Consider the following 17,298-nt stretch of genomic DNA (forward strand, 5'->3'; position numbering starts at 1 on the left):
TTACCCTTTAGCTATAAGAATTATTTTCTAATTTATATGAGTGTATGTCTGCCTCTCTGTGAGACTGCATGGGTTTAGGTACCTGGGAGGTCAGAGGAGGGTATCAGATCCCCTGGGGCTGGGGTTATAGGCAGTTTGAGCTGCCCACAACTGAAGTCAGTCCATTTTCAAGAATGGCCTGCTCTCCTAATAGGCTGAGCCATTTCTCCAGCCCATCACTCAATACTCCATGGCCAGTCCTTTTTCTTTGCAGCTCTCCTGATTTCTGAATTGCACATTTTAAAGACTGGCGTTTCTTGTTTATCCAAAAGATTATACATATAAATACCACAGCTCCTGAAAGTTCACATACTGACCAGGGAGATGTGTGGAACTTTTGATACTGCCAAGAACCTTCTAGTTGTTGTTACTGGTCTATACACCATACTGTGAGTCCTATCGCCTCAGGTTCGTTAGGACAGGTATAGTTCATGGATATGCTCATGTTCTGTATTCTCAAGCTTTTCTATTGCATACTCATTCAAAACATTTCAAGGTTTTTATGTGGGTGCTGGGGATTAAAACTAAAGTCCCCATGTTTACAAAGAAAATCCTTTTACTCATTGAACTATTTCCCTCACCCTGGAAAATCTTCTTCATCTAAGTAAAATGGATGATAGTATTTTCTCTCTTTTTTATTTCTTATTTATTTTTATTTTCTATATTCTTTGTTTACATTCCAAATGATTTTCCCTTTCCCAGTTCCCCCCTTGCCATAAGTTCCATAAGTCCTCTTCCCTCAGCCTGTTCCCCATCAACCCCCTACCACTTCTCTGTCCTGGTAATCCCCTACAATGCTGCATCAAGCCTTTCCAGGACCAGGGCCCTCTCCTTCCTTCTGCTTGAGATTGATTTGATATGTGAGTTGTGTCTTGGGTATTCAGAGCTTTGGGGCTAGTATCAGTGACTGCATTCCATGTGTGTTCGTTTGTGAATGAGTTACCTCACTTAGGATGATATTTTCCAGTTCCAACCATTTGCGTAAGAATTTCATGAATTCCCTGATTTTAGTGGGATTGCTTCAAGTTTCTCTCCATTTAGTTTGATGTTGGCTACTGGTTTGCTGTATATTGCTTTTACTATGTTTAGGTATGGGCCTTGCTTTCCTGTTCTTTCCAAGACTTTTAGTATGAAAGGATGTGGTTTTTTCTTTGAGTTTGTTTATGTAGTGGATTGCATTGATGGATTTCCATATATTGAACCATCCCTGCATCCCTGGGATGAAGCCTACTTGATCATGGTGAATGATCATTTTGATGTGTTCTTGGATTCGGTTGGCAAGAATTTTATTGAGTATTTTTGCATCAATAATCATAAGGGAAATTGGTCTGAAATTCTCTTTCTTTGTTGGATCTTTGTGTGGTTTTGGTATCAGCGTAATTGTGGCTTCATAGAAAGAGTTGGGTAGTGTTCCTTCTGTTTCTATTTTTGTGGAATAGTTTGAAGAGTATTGGTGTTAGGTCTTCTTTGAATATCTGATAGAATTCTGTATTAAAACCATCTGGTCCTGTGTGTTTTTTGCTTGGAAGACTTTCAATGACCACTTTTATTTCTTTAGGGGTTGTGGTGCTGTTTAGATGATCTATTTGATCCTGATTTAATTTTGGTATTTGGTATCTGTCTAGGAAATTGTCCATTTCCTCCACATTTTCCAGTTGTGTTGAGTATAGGCTTTTGTAGTAGGATCTGATGATTTTTTGAATTTCCACAGTTTCTGTTGTTATATCTCCCTTTTCATTTCTAATTTTGTTAATTTGAATACTGTCTCTGTGCTCTCTGGTTAGTCTGGCTAAGGGTTTATCTATCTTGTTGATTTTCCCAAAGAACTAGCTCTTGGTTTTGTTGATTCTTTGTATGGTTCTCTTTGTTTCTACTTGATTGATTTCAGCCCTGAGTTTGATGATTTCTTGTCTTCTACTCCTCTTGGATGAATTAGCTTCTTTTTGTTCCAGGGCGTTCAGGTGTTCTGATGAGCTGCTAGTGTGTGCTCTCTCTAGTTTCTTTTTGGAGACACTCAGGGCTATGACTTTTCCTCTTAGCACTGCTTTCATTGTGTCCCATAAATTTGGGTATGCTGTGCCTTAATTTTTATTAAATTCTAAAAAGTTTTTGATTTCTTTCTTTATTTCTTCCTTGACCAAGATATCATTGAGGAGAGTATTGTTCAGCTTCCATGTGTATGTGGGCTTTCTGTTGTTTTGTTGCTATTGAAGACCACTCTTACTCCATAGTGATCTGATAGAAGGCATGGAATTAGTTCAATCTTCTTATATCTGTTGAGGTCTGTCTTGTGACCAGTTAATTATATGGTCAATTTTGGAGAACGTACCATGAGGTGCTGAGAAAAGGGATATTCTTTTGCTTTAGGATGAAATGTTCTCTCTATATATCTGTTAAATCCAATTGGTCCAAAGTTTCAATTAGTTTCACTGTGTCCCTGTTTAGTTTCTGTTTTCCTAATCGGTCCATTGAGGAGAGTGGAGTGTTGAAGTCACCCACAATTTTTGTGTTAGGTACAATGTGTGCTTTGAGCTTTACTAAAGTTTCTTTTACAAATGAGGGTACCCTTGTATTTGGAGCATAGATGTTCAGAATTGAGAGTTCTTTTTGGTGGATTTTTCCTTTGACTTGTAAGAAGTGTCCTTCCGTGTCTCTTTTGATGACTTTAGGTTGAAAGTCAATTTTATCTGATATTAGAATGGCTACTCTGGCTTGTTTCTTAAGACCATTTGCTTGTAAAATTGTCTTCCAGCTTTTTACTCTGAGGTAGTGTTTGTCTTTGACATTGAGGTGTGTTTCTTGAATGCAGCAAAATGTAGGGTCATGTTTATGTATCCAGTCTGGTAGTCTATGTCTTTTTATTGGGGAATTGAGTCCATTGATGTTAAGAGATATTAAGGAATAGTGATTATTACTTCCTGTCATTTTTGATGTTATTTTTACATTTGAGTGGTTATCTTCTTTTGGATTTGATGAAAGAAGGTTACTATCTTGCCTTTTCCAGGGTGTAGTTTCCCTCCTTGTATTGGTGTTTTCCTTCTATTATCCTTTGTAGGGCTGGGTTTGTGGAAAGATATTGTCATGGAATATCTTGTTTTCTCCATCTATGGTGATTGAGAGTTTTGCTGGGTATAGTAGTCTTGGCTGACATGTGTGTTCTCTTAGAATCTGTATGAGATCTAAGGATCTTCTAGCTTTCATGGTCTCTGGTGAGAAGTCTGGTGTAATTCTGATAGGTCTTCCTTTATATGTTACTTGGCTTTTTCTCTTTCTGCCTTTAATATTCTTTCTTTGTTTAGTACATTTGGGGTTTTGATTATTATTATGATGGTAGGTATTTCTGTTCTGGTCCAGTCTGTTTGGAGTTCTGTAGACTTCTTGTATATTCATGGGCATCTCTCTCTTTAGGGTAGAGGAGTTTTCTTCCATAATTTTGTTGGAGATATTTGCTGGCCCTTTAAGTTGTAAATCTTCACTCTCATTTATACCTATAATCCTTAGGTTTTGGTCTTCTCACTATGTCCTGGATTTCCTGGATATTTTGGGTTATAAGCTTTTTGCATTTTGCATTTTCTTTGACTGTTAAGTCCATGGTTTCTATGGTATCTTTGGCATCTGATATTCTTTCTTCTATCTTTTGTGTTCTGTTGTTGATATTTGCATCTATGGCCCCTGATTTCTTCCCAAGGTTTTCTATCTCCAAAGTTGTCTCCCTTTGTGATTTCTTAGTTGTTTTTGCTTCTGTTTTTAGATCCTGGATGTTTTTGCTCAGTTCCTTCACTTGTTTGTGTTTTCCTGTATTTCTTTAAGTGATTTTTGTTTCCTCTTTCATGACTTCTGCCTGTTGACCCAAGTTCCCCTGCATTTCTTTTTTTTTATTTTCTATATTCTTTGTTTACATTCTGAATGATTTCCCCTTTCGCGGTTTCCCCCTCCCCATCAGTCTCATAAGCCTTCTTCCCTCTGCCCATTTTCCAATCACCCCTTTTCATTTCCCTGTCCTGGTACTGCCCTACAATGCTGGATCAATTCTTTTCAGAACCAGGACTCTCTCTTTCCCTCTTCTTGAGTATCATTTGATATGCTAATTGTGTCTTGAGAATCCAGAGCTTCTGGGCTAATTAATATCCACTTATCAGTGATTGCATTTCATGTGTATTCTTTTGTGATTGGGTTACCTCACCTAGGATGATATTTTCCAGTTCCAACCATTTGCCTAAGAATTTCATGAATTCATTATTTTTAATTGCTGAGTAGTATTCCATTGTGTAAATATACCACATTTTCTGTAGCCATTCCTCCATCGAGGGAATCTGGGTTCTTTCCAGCTCCTGGCTATTATAAATAAGGCTGCTATGAACATAGTGGAGCATGTGTCCTTATTGCATGCTGGGGAATCCTCTGGGTATATGCCCAGGAGAGGAATAGCAGGGTCCTCCGGAAGTGTCATGTCCAGTTTTCTGAGGAACCGCCAGACTGATTTCCAAAGTGGTTGTATCATCTTGCAATCCCACCAGTAGTGGAGGAGTGTTCCTTTTTCTCCACATACTCGCCAACCCCCGCTGTCTCCTGAGTTTTAACCTTAGCCATTCTGACTGGTGTGAGGTGAAATCTTAGTGTTGTTTTGATTTGTATTTCCCTAATGATTAATGATGTTGAACATTTCTTAAGGTGTTTCTCAACCATCTGAAGTTATTCCGGTGAAAATTCTTTGTTTAGCTCTGTACCCATTTTTTTAATAGGGTTATTTTGTTCTCTGGAGTCTAACTTCTTGAGTTCTTTGTATATATTGCATATTAGCCCTCTGTCGGATTTAGGGTTGGTGAAGATCCTTTCTCAATCTTTTAGTTGCTGTTTTGTCCTTTTCACAGTGTCTCCTGCATTTCTTTAATCGATTTTTGTGTTTCTTCTTTATTGGCTTCTATCTGTTGATTCATATTCTCCTGAATTTCTTTAAGTAATTTTTGTGTTTCCTTTGTAAGGGCTTCTACCTTATTCATGTTCTCCTGTATTTCTTTAAGAGATTTATTTATGTCCTTCTTGTAATCCTCTAATAGCATCATGATATGTGCTAACATATCATGTTTTTCTGGTGTGCTGGGGTATCCAGGACTTGCTGTTGTCAGAGAATTGGATTCAGATGCTGCCTTATTGCCTTGATTTCTGCTAATAACGTTTCTACATTTGCCTTTTGCCATCTGGTTATCTCTGGCATTAGCTGGTCCAGTTGTCACTGGCTGGTGCTTGAATCTCCTGTGAGCCTGTAAGGCTATTTCAGCACCACTGGATGACTGGGTTTCCCCTGACACAGATTGCTGATGGGCTGTCCTACTCTTGGGTGCCATTGGAGCCCTGGTGTGCCTTGCCCCAAGCAATGTTATACTCGGGTTGTCTCTGTGTTCCTGGTGTTGCCTGTCTGGTCCGTCAGGGAGCAAAGATCATGGATGCTGGGGGGACCCTTTCCAATTGCCCATCATTCTTCAGGCAAATGGCCCAGGACAGGGCTGGTACACAGATGGCCTGCAGAGCTGCCCAGGCCTTGGGTGCAGGCAGAAGCCTGGCAGGCTGTGTCCCGAGCGATGTTAAACTCAGGATATCTCTGTGTACCTGGTGTTGCCTGTCTTGTCTGTCCAGGAGTGAAGATGGTGGATGATAGTATTTTCTCTTAATAAAAATTAAATTATTCTGTCTAAAACTTAGCTTGAGGTCATGGCTACATGTGCCTATATAGCCACAAAATTGGAGAATGGAGACAGAAGGACCCAGAGCTCAATGGACAGCCCAACTAGCTGAAATAATGAGATTTTAGTTCAGTAAGAATCCATATCCCAAAATAATGGCACAGAGAATGATGAAGGAAGACACCCAAATCCTGTTCTGAGTTTATGTTCATGTGTGACTGCATATCCATGTTTGGATCCTACACATGTACTCTATGTGTATGAGTGCACATATGAGTGCACACACATTTAAGTAAAGTAAAACAACAAAAATCTTAAAATGGAGTAGACTGAATGTTAAAAAAATTGTTACCAGCCTGTTAGTAATTGAGCAGTTATGATTTCAATTTTTACAAACAGCCAAAATTAAAATTGAACAAAACAAGGTATATTTCTAGTTATCTATGGGGTACACTGGAGAAACTGTATACATTACACAGTAATGCTTCCTACTGAGATTTCTCATCTGGGGAGATATTGAGGATGTCAGAATGCAGAAATGGTCAAGAGGAGTGTAGACCTTAGGGAAGCTCAACAAAAATGACTTTCCCACTTTAATCCCTTGTCAGACCAGTGTGAGAATGAAGCCCTCTGCAGTGACTCTGAATTGCTTTTTCACGATCTTTTTAGGAATTTGCGATACTAGTTGGGTTGTTTTCATCAAAATAATGATTTTTTAAAGTACTGATCTCCTTTACCTAAAATGTATCGAGTGGGCCAGTGATATTGGTAAACTATACTCATAAGAAAGAGGCACTTGCTGCCAAGTCACAGACCTGAGTTCAAACTCTGGGACCCAAATCTTACTCCTACAAGAGTGCTATAGCACTCTCTCTCACTCTCTCTCTCTTTCTCTCTCTCTCTCTCTCTCTCTCTCTCTCTCTCTCTCTCTCTCTCTCTCACACACACACACACACACACACACACACAATAAATAAACTTAATTAAAATGAGTTCTCTTTCCCATTAGCATTATCCGATGTGGAGATTGTGGCGCAGTCAGTTATCTTTATTTTTGCTGGCTATGAGACAACTAGCAGTGCTCTTTCCTTTGTTTTGTATTTGCTGGCCATTCACCCTGATGTACAGAAGAAACTACAGGATGAAATTGATGCAGCTCTTCCCAATAAGGTGAGGGGAGGGGATCTAGGGAGGAAGGAAGAGAAGAGAAGAAGCATTGGAATGTATGACCACTTAACCCATGCAGGGAGAAATTTTCAACAAAAATTTCAAGCATTGAGTCCTTCACCATCTTTATTTAAGAAGGTTTTTAAAAAGAGTAAAGAATGAGAAGCAGCCATTAGATGATGCTTTTTATGAAAATAACATTGTAGAGAAATGCTGGGATAGCTTGTCTGTCACAAAACTATCAAGAAACATCCACAAAATCATAGTGATCTGGAAATGTGAGCATTGGTTAGTCAAGTGTCTGGATAGTAAGCTCTGTTGATGTCATTACTGTACTGTTTGTTGCCTGAGTGTGACTGGCCTTGGCTGAACTGAGCTAGGCAGATTGATTTAGTACTGCCATATACATCTCTCTCAACTCATAGGTGACTCCTGAGTCATACTATCTTATGGTCTGCCCAAAAATCTAATATAGTAATTGTTACAAGTTTTACACATTGGTCTTTATAGTTCTGCCACAACTGTGGGCTGGGAGGTTATCTGGTTTATGGGGTGGTCTATCTGGTTTATCACTTTCTTCAGAGATCATCGGCAAGCCCTGAATGAACAACCAGCAGGCTGGACCAGTGAGTGGGTTGACTTTTACCAAGGTTGAAATTGAGCACTGTGATAGCAATGGCTTGTATTTTTTGTCACCTTTAATACAGGAGAGACTATTATCTCCTCAGATCATTTAGCATTTTATCATATCAATGCTTCCAAACCTTATATACAATCAAAAGAATGGCCATATAGGATAATTTCAAATAAATACAATAGGTATTTGTTCTCTTCCTATGTTGTTTCTAATACTTTCAAGTACATATGTGGAATTGTACTGTCTGTAGAATTGTAACCATGTATGTTAAATTTTTGTAACTCTAATTATCATGACATGTTAGTCATAGTTCTTCAAAATAAAAAAAAACATAGCATATAATGATAATTTCAGATCCTGAGTTTGGGATTGTCACAAAGTCTTTTAGTATTTCATAATTATCCTCCATTTTGCATCCTTGATGCAAAGATGCATCAAGCACATTAAAGTATGTCAGTTATTAAAAATCTTTGTAAATGCTAAGGTCCTTTATCAATGTGAGTTTTTCTAGGGTAGTGCAATAACTTAGTTCTCCACAGGTGAAAGTTAGCTTCCTTAATTTATGAAAATCTCTGTCTCTCTTTGCAGGCACCTGCCACCTATGATACCCTGCTACAGATGGAGTATCTAGACATGGTGGTGAATGAAACTCTCAGATTATATCCAATTGCTGGAAGAATTGAGAGAGTCTGTAAAAAAGATATTAAAATCAATGGGGTGTTCATTCACAAAGGGACTGTGGTGATGATACCAACCTTTGCTCTTCATAAAGACCCGAATTACTGGCCAGAGCCTGATGAATTCTGCCCTGAAAGGTACAAGGACTTGGGAAAAAGAAACTACCCAGACCCAGACTAGGCCAGTCTTGATGTGTTGAATCCTGATGTTGAAGACACATAAGTAGCAATAACAACCAGTCTGTGTTTCTGGTTATCATCTGTCTCTCCATCCATTTATCTTTTCCAACTTTTAAGACATGAGTAGCTTCCATCATAGTTTTCTCAGCACTATCTTGTTTTATGTGTTAGACTTTTCATTCCTAGATTTAACTTTCTCTTCTTTCAGCTGTTTCTATTATCTTTAGAAAGCATTTACATTTTCTTTTTGGCTAGACTGCCTCCTAGGTCCTCCAGCGTGACTGTAATGGTATCACCTAAAAGCCTGGTTTGAGCAGCCCTGTCAAGGACAGTTGAGACCATGGGCCCTTCCACTCCTGCCTCTGCTGTTGTCCTTGACAGCTATCTTATCCTATCTGACTTTTCCAAAGCCATGTCTCTTGCTGTCTAGAAGTCTCTTTCTTTGAAGATAGTTCAAGTGGGAAACTTCTGGAAAAGTGGAGTCAAGATCAAGATTCAGACACAGTTTTACAGTCTAATCATTTTATTGGCAAACAAAATGAAGAATGAAATTTTTAGGGCAAGGCTGGCAAGCCTAAAGGCTCAGTATCTAGGCAGTCATTGCATCTAATTGTACACTTCCTGATTTCTGGTACCTTATGCTGTTGGCTATGATGTACAATTTGTACACCATTAAGACTGTATATATAGTACTCGCTGAAGAAGTTAACTAGGACTCATTAGTTCTTCTGCCTTTTAGACCAGGTGGCTTCTGTGTTTCTTCCAGTTTTGTCCATTCCACTTCTTATATTTTTTTGTGATACACATGATTGACTGTACTTCTGTTATATTCATTTAATAATGAAATAAAATAATAAGTGTTTACTGTACATAAGGGACTACTCCAAACACTCATAAATCATTATGTTGAAAAATTTCAACAACAGAGAATGTTTGACAAAGTAACAAATCAGTACTCAGGGCACTTTTAAGGGAATTCTATGTGACCAGCAACCATTCACCCATACATTGTGTTTATTCACATACACATACACCCATAACCCTCATTACATTTGTGAAACTACAATACTCTACACATCAGAATTTTTGAGGACTCAGTCAAAGAAGATGCACCTAACCTTAAGAGACTGGAGACTCCAGGGGCTGAAGAGGTATGGTGGGGTGGGGATGGGAAGTGGAGACATCCTCATGGAGATGGGGGACGAGGTATATGATGTGGCACAATCAGAGGGTGGACCAGGAAGGGGGTTAAAATCTGGACTGTAAATAAAATAAATAAAAAATTTAAAAAAAGAAAAGAAAAAGAAAAACAAATACATAATTACTTTGCAATTGCCACTTTTCCACAAAGCAGTGTTTTCCTCTTAAGTATCATTTACATGTATCTAATTTGAATAAAATTTTTTGTCCCCTTAGATTTTTTTTAAAGAGGTGGGAGGCCACAGCTCTATGGCAAAGCATCCACCATTTTTTTTAAGATTTATTTATTTATTATATGTAAGTACACTGTAGCTGTCTTCAGATACACCAGAAGAGGGCATCAGATCTCATTGTGGGTGGCTGTGAGCCACCATGTGGTTGCTGGGATTTGAAGTCAGGACCTCTGGAAGAGCAGTCAGTGCTCTTACCCGCTGAGCCATCTCTCCAGCCCCCCACTTAGATTTTTATACCCAAAGGAACACACAGAGATACAAATTAATGATTATCTTATTTTAGAGTAGCATTGTGTATCTTTGTAAAGTACCTAACTTAAATTATCCAGTTAAGAATGAAGGGAAGAGCAAGAAAAAAAAGGAGAGGAGAAGGAAGAAAGGAAACTGATGAGAAAGAAAGAAAGAAGGAAGATAGGGAGGAAAAAGAAAGGTGGAGGAAGGGAAGCTGGGAAGTTGGAACAGAATGGGAGATGAAGAGAAGTGGGAAGAAAGGGAAGGTAGGCATCATGGGAAAGAATAAATGGAAGAAAGTAGAAAAGAGAATAACAGAGAAGAGAAAGGAAAACATCTCCAGTATTGGCACCAAATCCTCTGACCTTATTCTGTGACTTGTAATGTATAATTCCTATGGCATATCACTCATAGGTCCAGGGAACATTATGGATGAAAGGAGGGAAAAACTGTGGGAGCGAAAGAATCGGGGTGGTGTGCTAACAGTGTCTTCTAGTTAGAATGTGGCCATCACCATCATGAACACACAAAATCTGTGGCCACCTGTGAAAGACTTGTACAAAATAGACATGAAAGTGGGTGAGGGACAAGTTTGGAAGAAGAGAATTTTAGTGAGGGTATATGAGAAGTTAATATGGGAGGGGAAAATGACCACATTGCATTGTGTCCAAGCAAGAAACTGCAAAAAGTCACACCAGAATTTTCACAACCAGTCCATGCAAACGTCTTGTCTACTACTGCTTGTGGGTATCTAAGGGATATCAAACAAATGGCTGTTGTGGGTTTTATACTTCATTGGTGCTTTATTAATGTGCTTTTATCTACTCCTGTGGGACCAGGTTCAGCAAGAATAATCAGGACAGCATCAACCCTTACGCATACCTGCCCTTTGGGAATGGACCCAGGAACTGCATTGGCATGAGGTTTGTTCTCATGAACATGAAACTTGCTCTTGTCAGAGTCCTACAGGACTTCTCCTTCCAATCCTGCAAGGAAACTCAGGTCAGTGTTAATTTTCAGTAAGTTATGTTTTTATGGGAGTTGTGCTTTATAAACTGGAATATTGGTTAGCAGAAAAGCATTTTGATTTTAGGATTTTTGCAACACCTATTGGAGAGTTTAAGTATTTCAGATTTAGAGTTGCAAATTTTGCTTTAAAAGACCTAAGTATAAAAATTGTCTAAACTTGTACCCAGGGACACCCCCCACCCTCTCAGAGGAGAAGAAGAGGGGAGACAGGAGGAGGGACTCTGTGAAGTGGGGGCTAGAAGAGGTGGGCTGCTATTGGGATGTAAAATGAATGAATAAATAAGTTAATGGAAAAAATTGTCTAAACTAAGGGGCTTTAGGGGACAGGTCAGTCAGTAAGGTTCTTGTCTTGAAAGCACATGGACTTGAGTTTAATCACCATAACCCATGTAAACCAAAGCAAGCCAGCCAGCCAGCCAGTCAGCCAGCCAGCCAGCAAGCAAGCACTCAAGCACTCAAGTACTCAAGCAAGCATGAAAGCATGAAAGCATGAAAGCAAGCAACAAACCAACCCACCCAATCGACCTACCAACCAATAAACCCAGCTACCAGGCCACTTAATACCAACTAGGTGTTTTGGTATACATTTGTATTCCCAGCTCCCAGCACTGGAAAGGCAGAGATCAGTAGATTCCTGGGGCTCACTCAGCAGCCAGCCTAGTATAGTTTCTGAGTTCCAGGCCAGTGAGAAACCCTGTCTGCCAAACAGGGAGATAGAACCTAAGGAAGGGCTCTGGAAGTTAAAGTAGTTTTGTGCACTTGTAAAAGCACTTTGGGCATTTGTGCATCTCTTCTTTGCAATTTGTTGTCGTCACTTCATTGATTGCTTCTTGTTCTTGCTTAATTGCTGCAGATCCCTTTGAAATTAAGAAAACAAGGACTTCTTCAACCAGAGAACCCACTCCTTTTAAAAGTTGTGTCCAGAGACGAGACCATTAGTGGAGCTTGATGTATAATGGTCTGTTATGATGTTGTATCCCGGACCAGAAATCAATTCATATTGTGAATGAATACAGAGATGAAGATTGCAGTAATTTTGTGCATTCCTGCAGGATTCTGGGTATTCTTTGAGCTTGCTCAGCCTCTGTGCAAGTTATCATCTGTGGAACATAAGGATGTAATGACACAAATCCAAGATAAATATATTCAATTCCCTGGTCCTTAGGGGACTGCCTATGTTTGCTTCATTGACCAAATACCCTAATGTCTGATAAGAAAATAAACACCAATTACTAGTTTTATCAACAATTATTTCTGAAAATGAGCATTTTTATACTCATGCTAATGACCAAATTTTTACCAAACCTTTTTATTTGCAGCACATTGTTACGAAGTACCAAGCTGAGAAGTCAATAAATGTGATGGTATTGACTTTTACTAGGGAGTTGTGAAAGAACAACTATTTACTTCAGTTATGGCACTAATGAGAGACTAAAGCAATGATTCTACCCAAGTCTAGCTTCGTGAGCCAGTGCCTTTCAAGGCGGTACTTACAGAATCATGGGTAAGAGGTTGCTTACATATGTATAAATGATCCAACCTGAAGTTCCCTGAAACTGTTACTGTTTATGTAACCTGGGAGTTGAGAACTTATGACTCTTGTAAGTTTCAGGAACTTCCTGAGACTTGGGAACTTTGGTTACATCCTAAGTCTGGCTAAGATTCATTTACTTCTGATTATTATTATTATTTTTTTGTATTTCTCTCTTACATTACATCCTGACCAGTTTTCCTCTTTCAATTCTTCTGTTACCCCTCCCTACTTCTTTTATACACCACTCTTTTGTTTCCCTTTAGAAAAGAGCAGACCTCCTAGGAATATCAACAAATACAGCATAACAAGTTACAAAAAACTAGGCACAAATCCTTACTTATATCAAGACTGGTTGAGGCAGTCCAGAAGGAGAAAAAGGGTCCAAAGAGCAGGCAAAAGAGTCAGAGACATCCTGGCTCCCACTGTTAGCAGTCCTACAAGAGCATCAGGCTAAACAACTATAACATTTATGCAGAGGACATAGTGTGGTCCCATGCAAATTCTCTGTGTGTTTACTATATATGAGCCCCTATGAGCCCTGCTTAGGTGATTCTGTGGGCCACATTCTCACGGTTATATCTGAATCATAATAAGTTTCCCTCTAAATGATGTTCTCACTTTTATTTTTTTTTTGTTTTTACTAGATATTTGCTTTATTTACATTTCAAATGGTATTCCCCTTTGCATGTTACTCCTCTGAAAATCCTCTATCCCCCCCTTCCCCTGCTAACCCCTCCCTCCAATTTCCTGACTTGCATTCCCCTATTCTGGGGAATCGAGCCTTCACAGCACCAATGGTCTCTCCTCTCATTGATGTCTGAAATGGTCATCTTCTCCTACATATGTAGCTGGAGTCATAGGTCCCTCCGTGTGTACTCTTTGGTTGGTGGTTTAGTTCCGGGAGCTCTGAGGGTTGGTACATATTATTGTTCCTCCTGCAGGGCTACAAATCTCTTTAGCTCCTTGGGTCCTTAGCTTTTCCATTGGGGACCTTATGCTCATTCTATTGGTTGTCTGTGAGCCATGGATATTTTAATTCACCTTCTAAGAAGGATCAAAGTAGTCACACTTCAGTTTTCTTTCTTCTTGAGCTTCATGTGGTCTGTGAGTTGTATCTTGGGTATTCCGAGCTTCTGGACTAATATCCACTTATCAGTGAGTGAATACCATGTGTATGATTTTGTGATTGGCTTACCTCACTTAGGATGACTTTTTTCTAGCTCCATCCATTTGCCTAAGAATTTCATGAATTCATTGTTTTTAATAGCGGAGTAATACTCCTTTGTGTACATGTACCACACTTTCTGTATCCATTCCTCCATTGAGGGACATCTGGATTCTTTCCAGCTTCTGTTAGTCTATGTCTTTTTATTGGGGAATTGAGTCCATTGATGTTAAGAGATATTAAGGAAAAGTGATTGCTACTTTGTTGTTAAAGGTGAAATTCTGTTTGTGTGGCTATCTTCTTTTGGGTTTGTTGAAAGAAGATTACTTTATTGTTTTTTCTAGGGTGTAGTATTTCTCTTTGTGTTGGTATTTTACACCCATTGTCCTTTGTAGAGATGGATTTGTGGAAAGATATTGTATAAATTTGGTTTTGTCATGGAATATCTTGTTTTCTCCGTCTATGGCAGTTGACTGTTTTGCTGGGTCTGGTAGTCTGGCTGTCATTTATGTTCTTTAGGGTCTTTATGACATCTGCTCAGGATCTTCTAGCTTTCATGATCTCTGGTGAGAAGTCTGGTGTAATTCTGATATGTCTGCCTTTATATGTTACTTGACCTTCTCCCCTTACTGCTTTTAATATTCTTTCTTTGTTTAGTGCATTTGGTTTTGATTATTATGTGATGGGAGGAATTTCTGTTCTGGTTCAGTCTGTTTGGAGTTCTGTAGCTTCTTGTATGTTCATGGACATCTCTTTCTTTAGATTAGAGAAGTTTTCTTCTATAATTTTGTTGAAGATATTTACTGGCCCTTTATATTGTAAATCTTCACTCTCTTCTATACCTATAATCCTTAGGTTTGGTCTTCTCATTGTGTCCTGGATTTCCTGGATGTTTTGGGTTAGGAGCTTTTTGCTTTTTGCATTTCCTTTGACTGTTCTCTCTATGTTTTCTTTCTTTCTTTTCTTTCTTGTACCATATTTATTTATTTATTTTATTTATTTATTGAAAAGGGAAGTAAAAACACTTTATGATAAAATTAAAGATTTACATGGAAAATATTTCAGATAAACACGTTAAAATTGAAAAATGTAGAAAAACATGTTAGAATTGAAGATTATTATGGAACATTTTATATAGATATAATAATGGTAGGCATAAAAGTATTCCTAAGTTGATTGAAAGTGGAATTGTAAACATTTTCTGATAAACTTGAAGATTTACCTGGAAAATATTTCTGATAAAATTGAAGAAATATATAGAAAAACATGTTAAAATTAAAGAATATCATGGAAATTATACAGATAAAATGATAGGCATAAAGATAATTCTAACTTGATTAAAGGTGGAATTATAAATATTTTCAGATAAAATTGAAGATTTACATGGAAAATATTTCTGATAAAATTCAAGAAATATATAGATAAATTATATGAAACTATTTCATGGAAATTTTTACATATAAAATGGTAGATATAAAAACTCTTTCTAAATTAATTAAAGGTGGAATTAGAAACATTTGTGATAAAATCAAAGATTTACATCGAAAACATTTCTGATAAAATAGAGGAAGTATATAGAAAGACATTAAAATTTAAGATTATCATGAAAAATAATGCATATAAAATGGTAGAAATAAAAAATATTACCAAATTAATTAAAGGGAGAATTAGAAACATTTTCTGATAAAATTGAAGATTTACAGGAGAAATATTTTGTTAGTCTATATCTTTTTATTGGGGAGTTGAGTCCATTGTTGTTAAGAGATATTAAGGAATAGTGATTATTACTTCCTGTTATTTTTGATGTTATTTATATGCTTATGTGGATATCTTCTTTTGGGTTTGTTGGAAGAAGATTACTTTCTGGCTTTTTCTAGGGTGTAGTTTCCCTCCTGTGTTGGCATTTTCTATCAGTTGTCCTTTGTAGGGCTGGATTTGTGGACAGATATTGTGTAAATTTGGTTTTATCATGGAATATCTAGGTTTCTCCATCAATGATGATTGAGAGTTTTGCTGCATTTAGTAGCCTGGGCTGACATTTGTGTTCTCTTAAGGTCTGTATGAGGTCTGCCCAGGATCTTCTAGCTTTCATCCTCTCTGGTGAGAAGTTTTGTGTGATCCTGATAGGTCTGCCTTTATAAGTTACTTGTCCATTTTCCCTTACTGCTTTTAATATTCTTTCTTTGTTTAGTGCATTTGGTGTTTTGATTATTATGTGCTGGAAGAACTTTCTGTTCTTGTCCAGTCTGTTTGGAATTCTGAAGGCTTCTTGTATGTTCATGGGCATCTTTTTCTCTAGGTTAGGGAAGTTTTCTTCTACAATTTTGTTGAAGACATTTACTGGGACTTTAAGATGTAAATCCTCATTCTCCTCTATACCTATAATCCTTAGGTTTGGTCTTCTCATTGTGTCCTGGAGTTCCTGGATGTTTTGTGTTACCAGCTTTATGCATTTTGCATTTTCTTTAACTGTTGAGTCAATGTTTTCTATGGTATCTTAAGCAACTGAGGTTCTTTCTTCTATCTCTTGTATTCTGTTTTTGATACTTGCATCTATGACTCCTGATTTCTTTCCAAGGTTTTCTATCTCCAGAGATGGCTCACTTTGTAGTTTCTTTATTGTTTCTACTTCCACTTTTAGATCCTGCATGGTTTTATTCAGTTCTTTCACTTGATTGTTTGTGTTTTCCTCTAATTCTTTAAGGGATTTTTATGTTTCTTCTTTAAGGGCTTCTGCCTGTTGACTCATGATCTCCTGTATTTCTTTAAGGGATTTCTGTGTTTCCTCTTTTAGGGCTTCTTCCTGTTACCCATGTTCTCCTGTATTTCTTTCAGGGGTTTATTTATGTCCTTCTTGAAGTCCTCTATCAGCATCATGAGATGTAATTTTAGGTCTAGATCTTTCTTTTCTGGTGTGTTGAGGTATCCAGGACTTGCCATTGTGGGAGAACTGGTGCCATGTTGCCTTGGTTTCTGTTGGTGATATTCTTGTGTTTTCCTTTTGCCATCTGGCTATCTCTGGTGTTATCTGGTCTTGCTGTCTCTGACTGTGGCTTATCTGTCCTGCCAACCTCTGCATCTGTACTCCTGGGATTCCTGTTCTCTCTGTGCACACAGGTATGTAGGCACTCCTGGGAGACCTGCTCTCTTGTGGTGGTATTTGTGTATGTTCCCCTCCAGGGAGAAGGTGGAGATCTCACCTCTGCACTCAGAAGTGAAAGTGTTGCTAATAGATCACTCTCTCCTCACAGGCTATGTACAGAGGGCTGTGGAGTTTCCTGGATCCCTGGTGCAAATGGTGGCAGGTGATCTATGTCCCAGGATCAGCTCTGCACTCTCAGGCCTTTCTATACTCGTGGGAGATTACCTATCTTCCTGTGCCACCTCTGGTTCCCAGCCAGAGGCAGAAATCTGGAAAGGTTCCTCTGAGCAGCAGGGTTGGTCCTACCTGTGCTGGTCAGGCCTTTCGACATTCCTGTGGAGGAATTGGGGTCGGGGAGGAAGGAAAGGAAGGAACAGAAGTGA

General features: G+C 38.4%; 1 protein-coding gene across 1 annotated transcript in view; it reads left to right on the plus strand.

Moving 5' to 3' along the window:
* Positions 1 to 12,023, plus strand: part of LOC127672696 (cytochrome P450 3A9-like) — a 54,199-nt gene extending 42,176 nt beyond the window's left edge. Inside the window, exons 10-13 of the mRNA XM_052168007.1 lie at positions 6,730 to 6,890; positions 8,113 to 8,339; positions 10,885 to 11,047; positions 11,928 to 12,023. Of these exons, the coding sequence (XP_052023967.1) occupies positions 6,730 to 6,890; positions 8,113 to 8,339; positions 10,885 to 11,047; positions 11,928 to 12,023 (647 nt within the window). The remainder of the gene's footprint in view (positions 1 to 6,729; positions 6,891 to 8,112; positions 8,340 to 10,884; positions 11,048 to 11,927) is intronic.
* Positions 12,024 to 17,298: the final 5,275 nt, after the last annotated feature.

Source organism: Apodemus sylvaticus, chromosome 22, assembly GCF_947179515.1.
Source record: "Apodemus sylvaticus chromosome 22, mApoSyl1.1, whole genome shotgun sequence".
NCBI lineage: Eukaryota > Metazoa > Chordata > Mammalia > Rodentia > Muridae > Apodemus > Apodemus sylvaticus.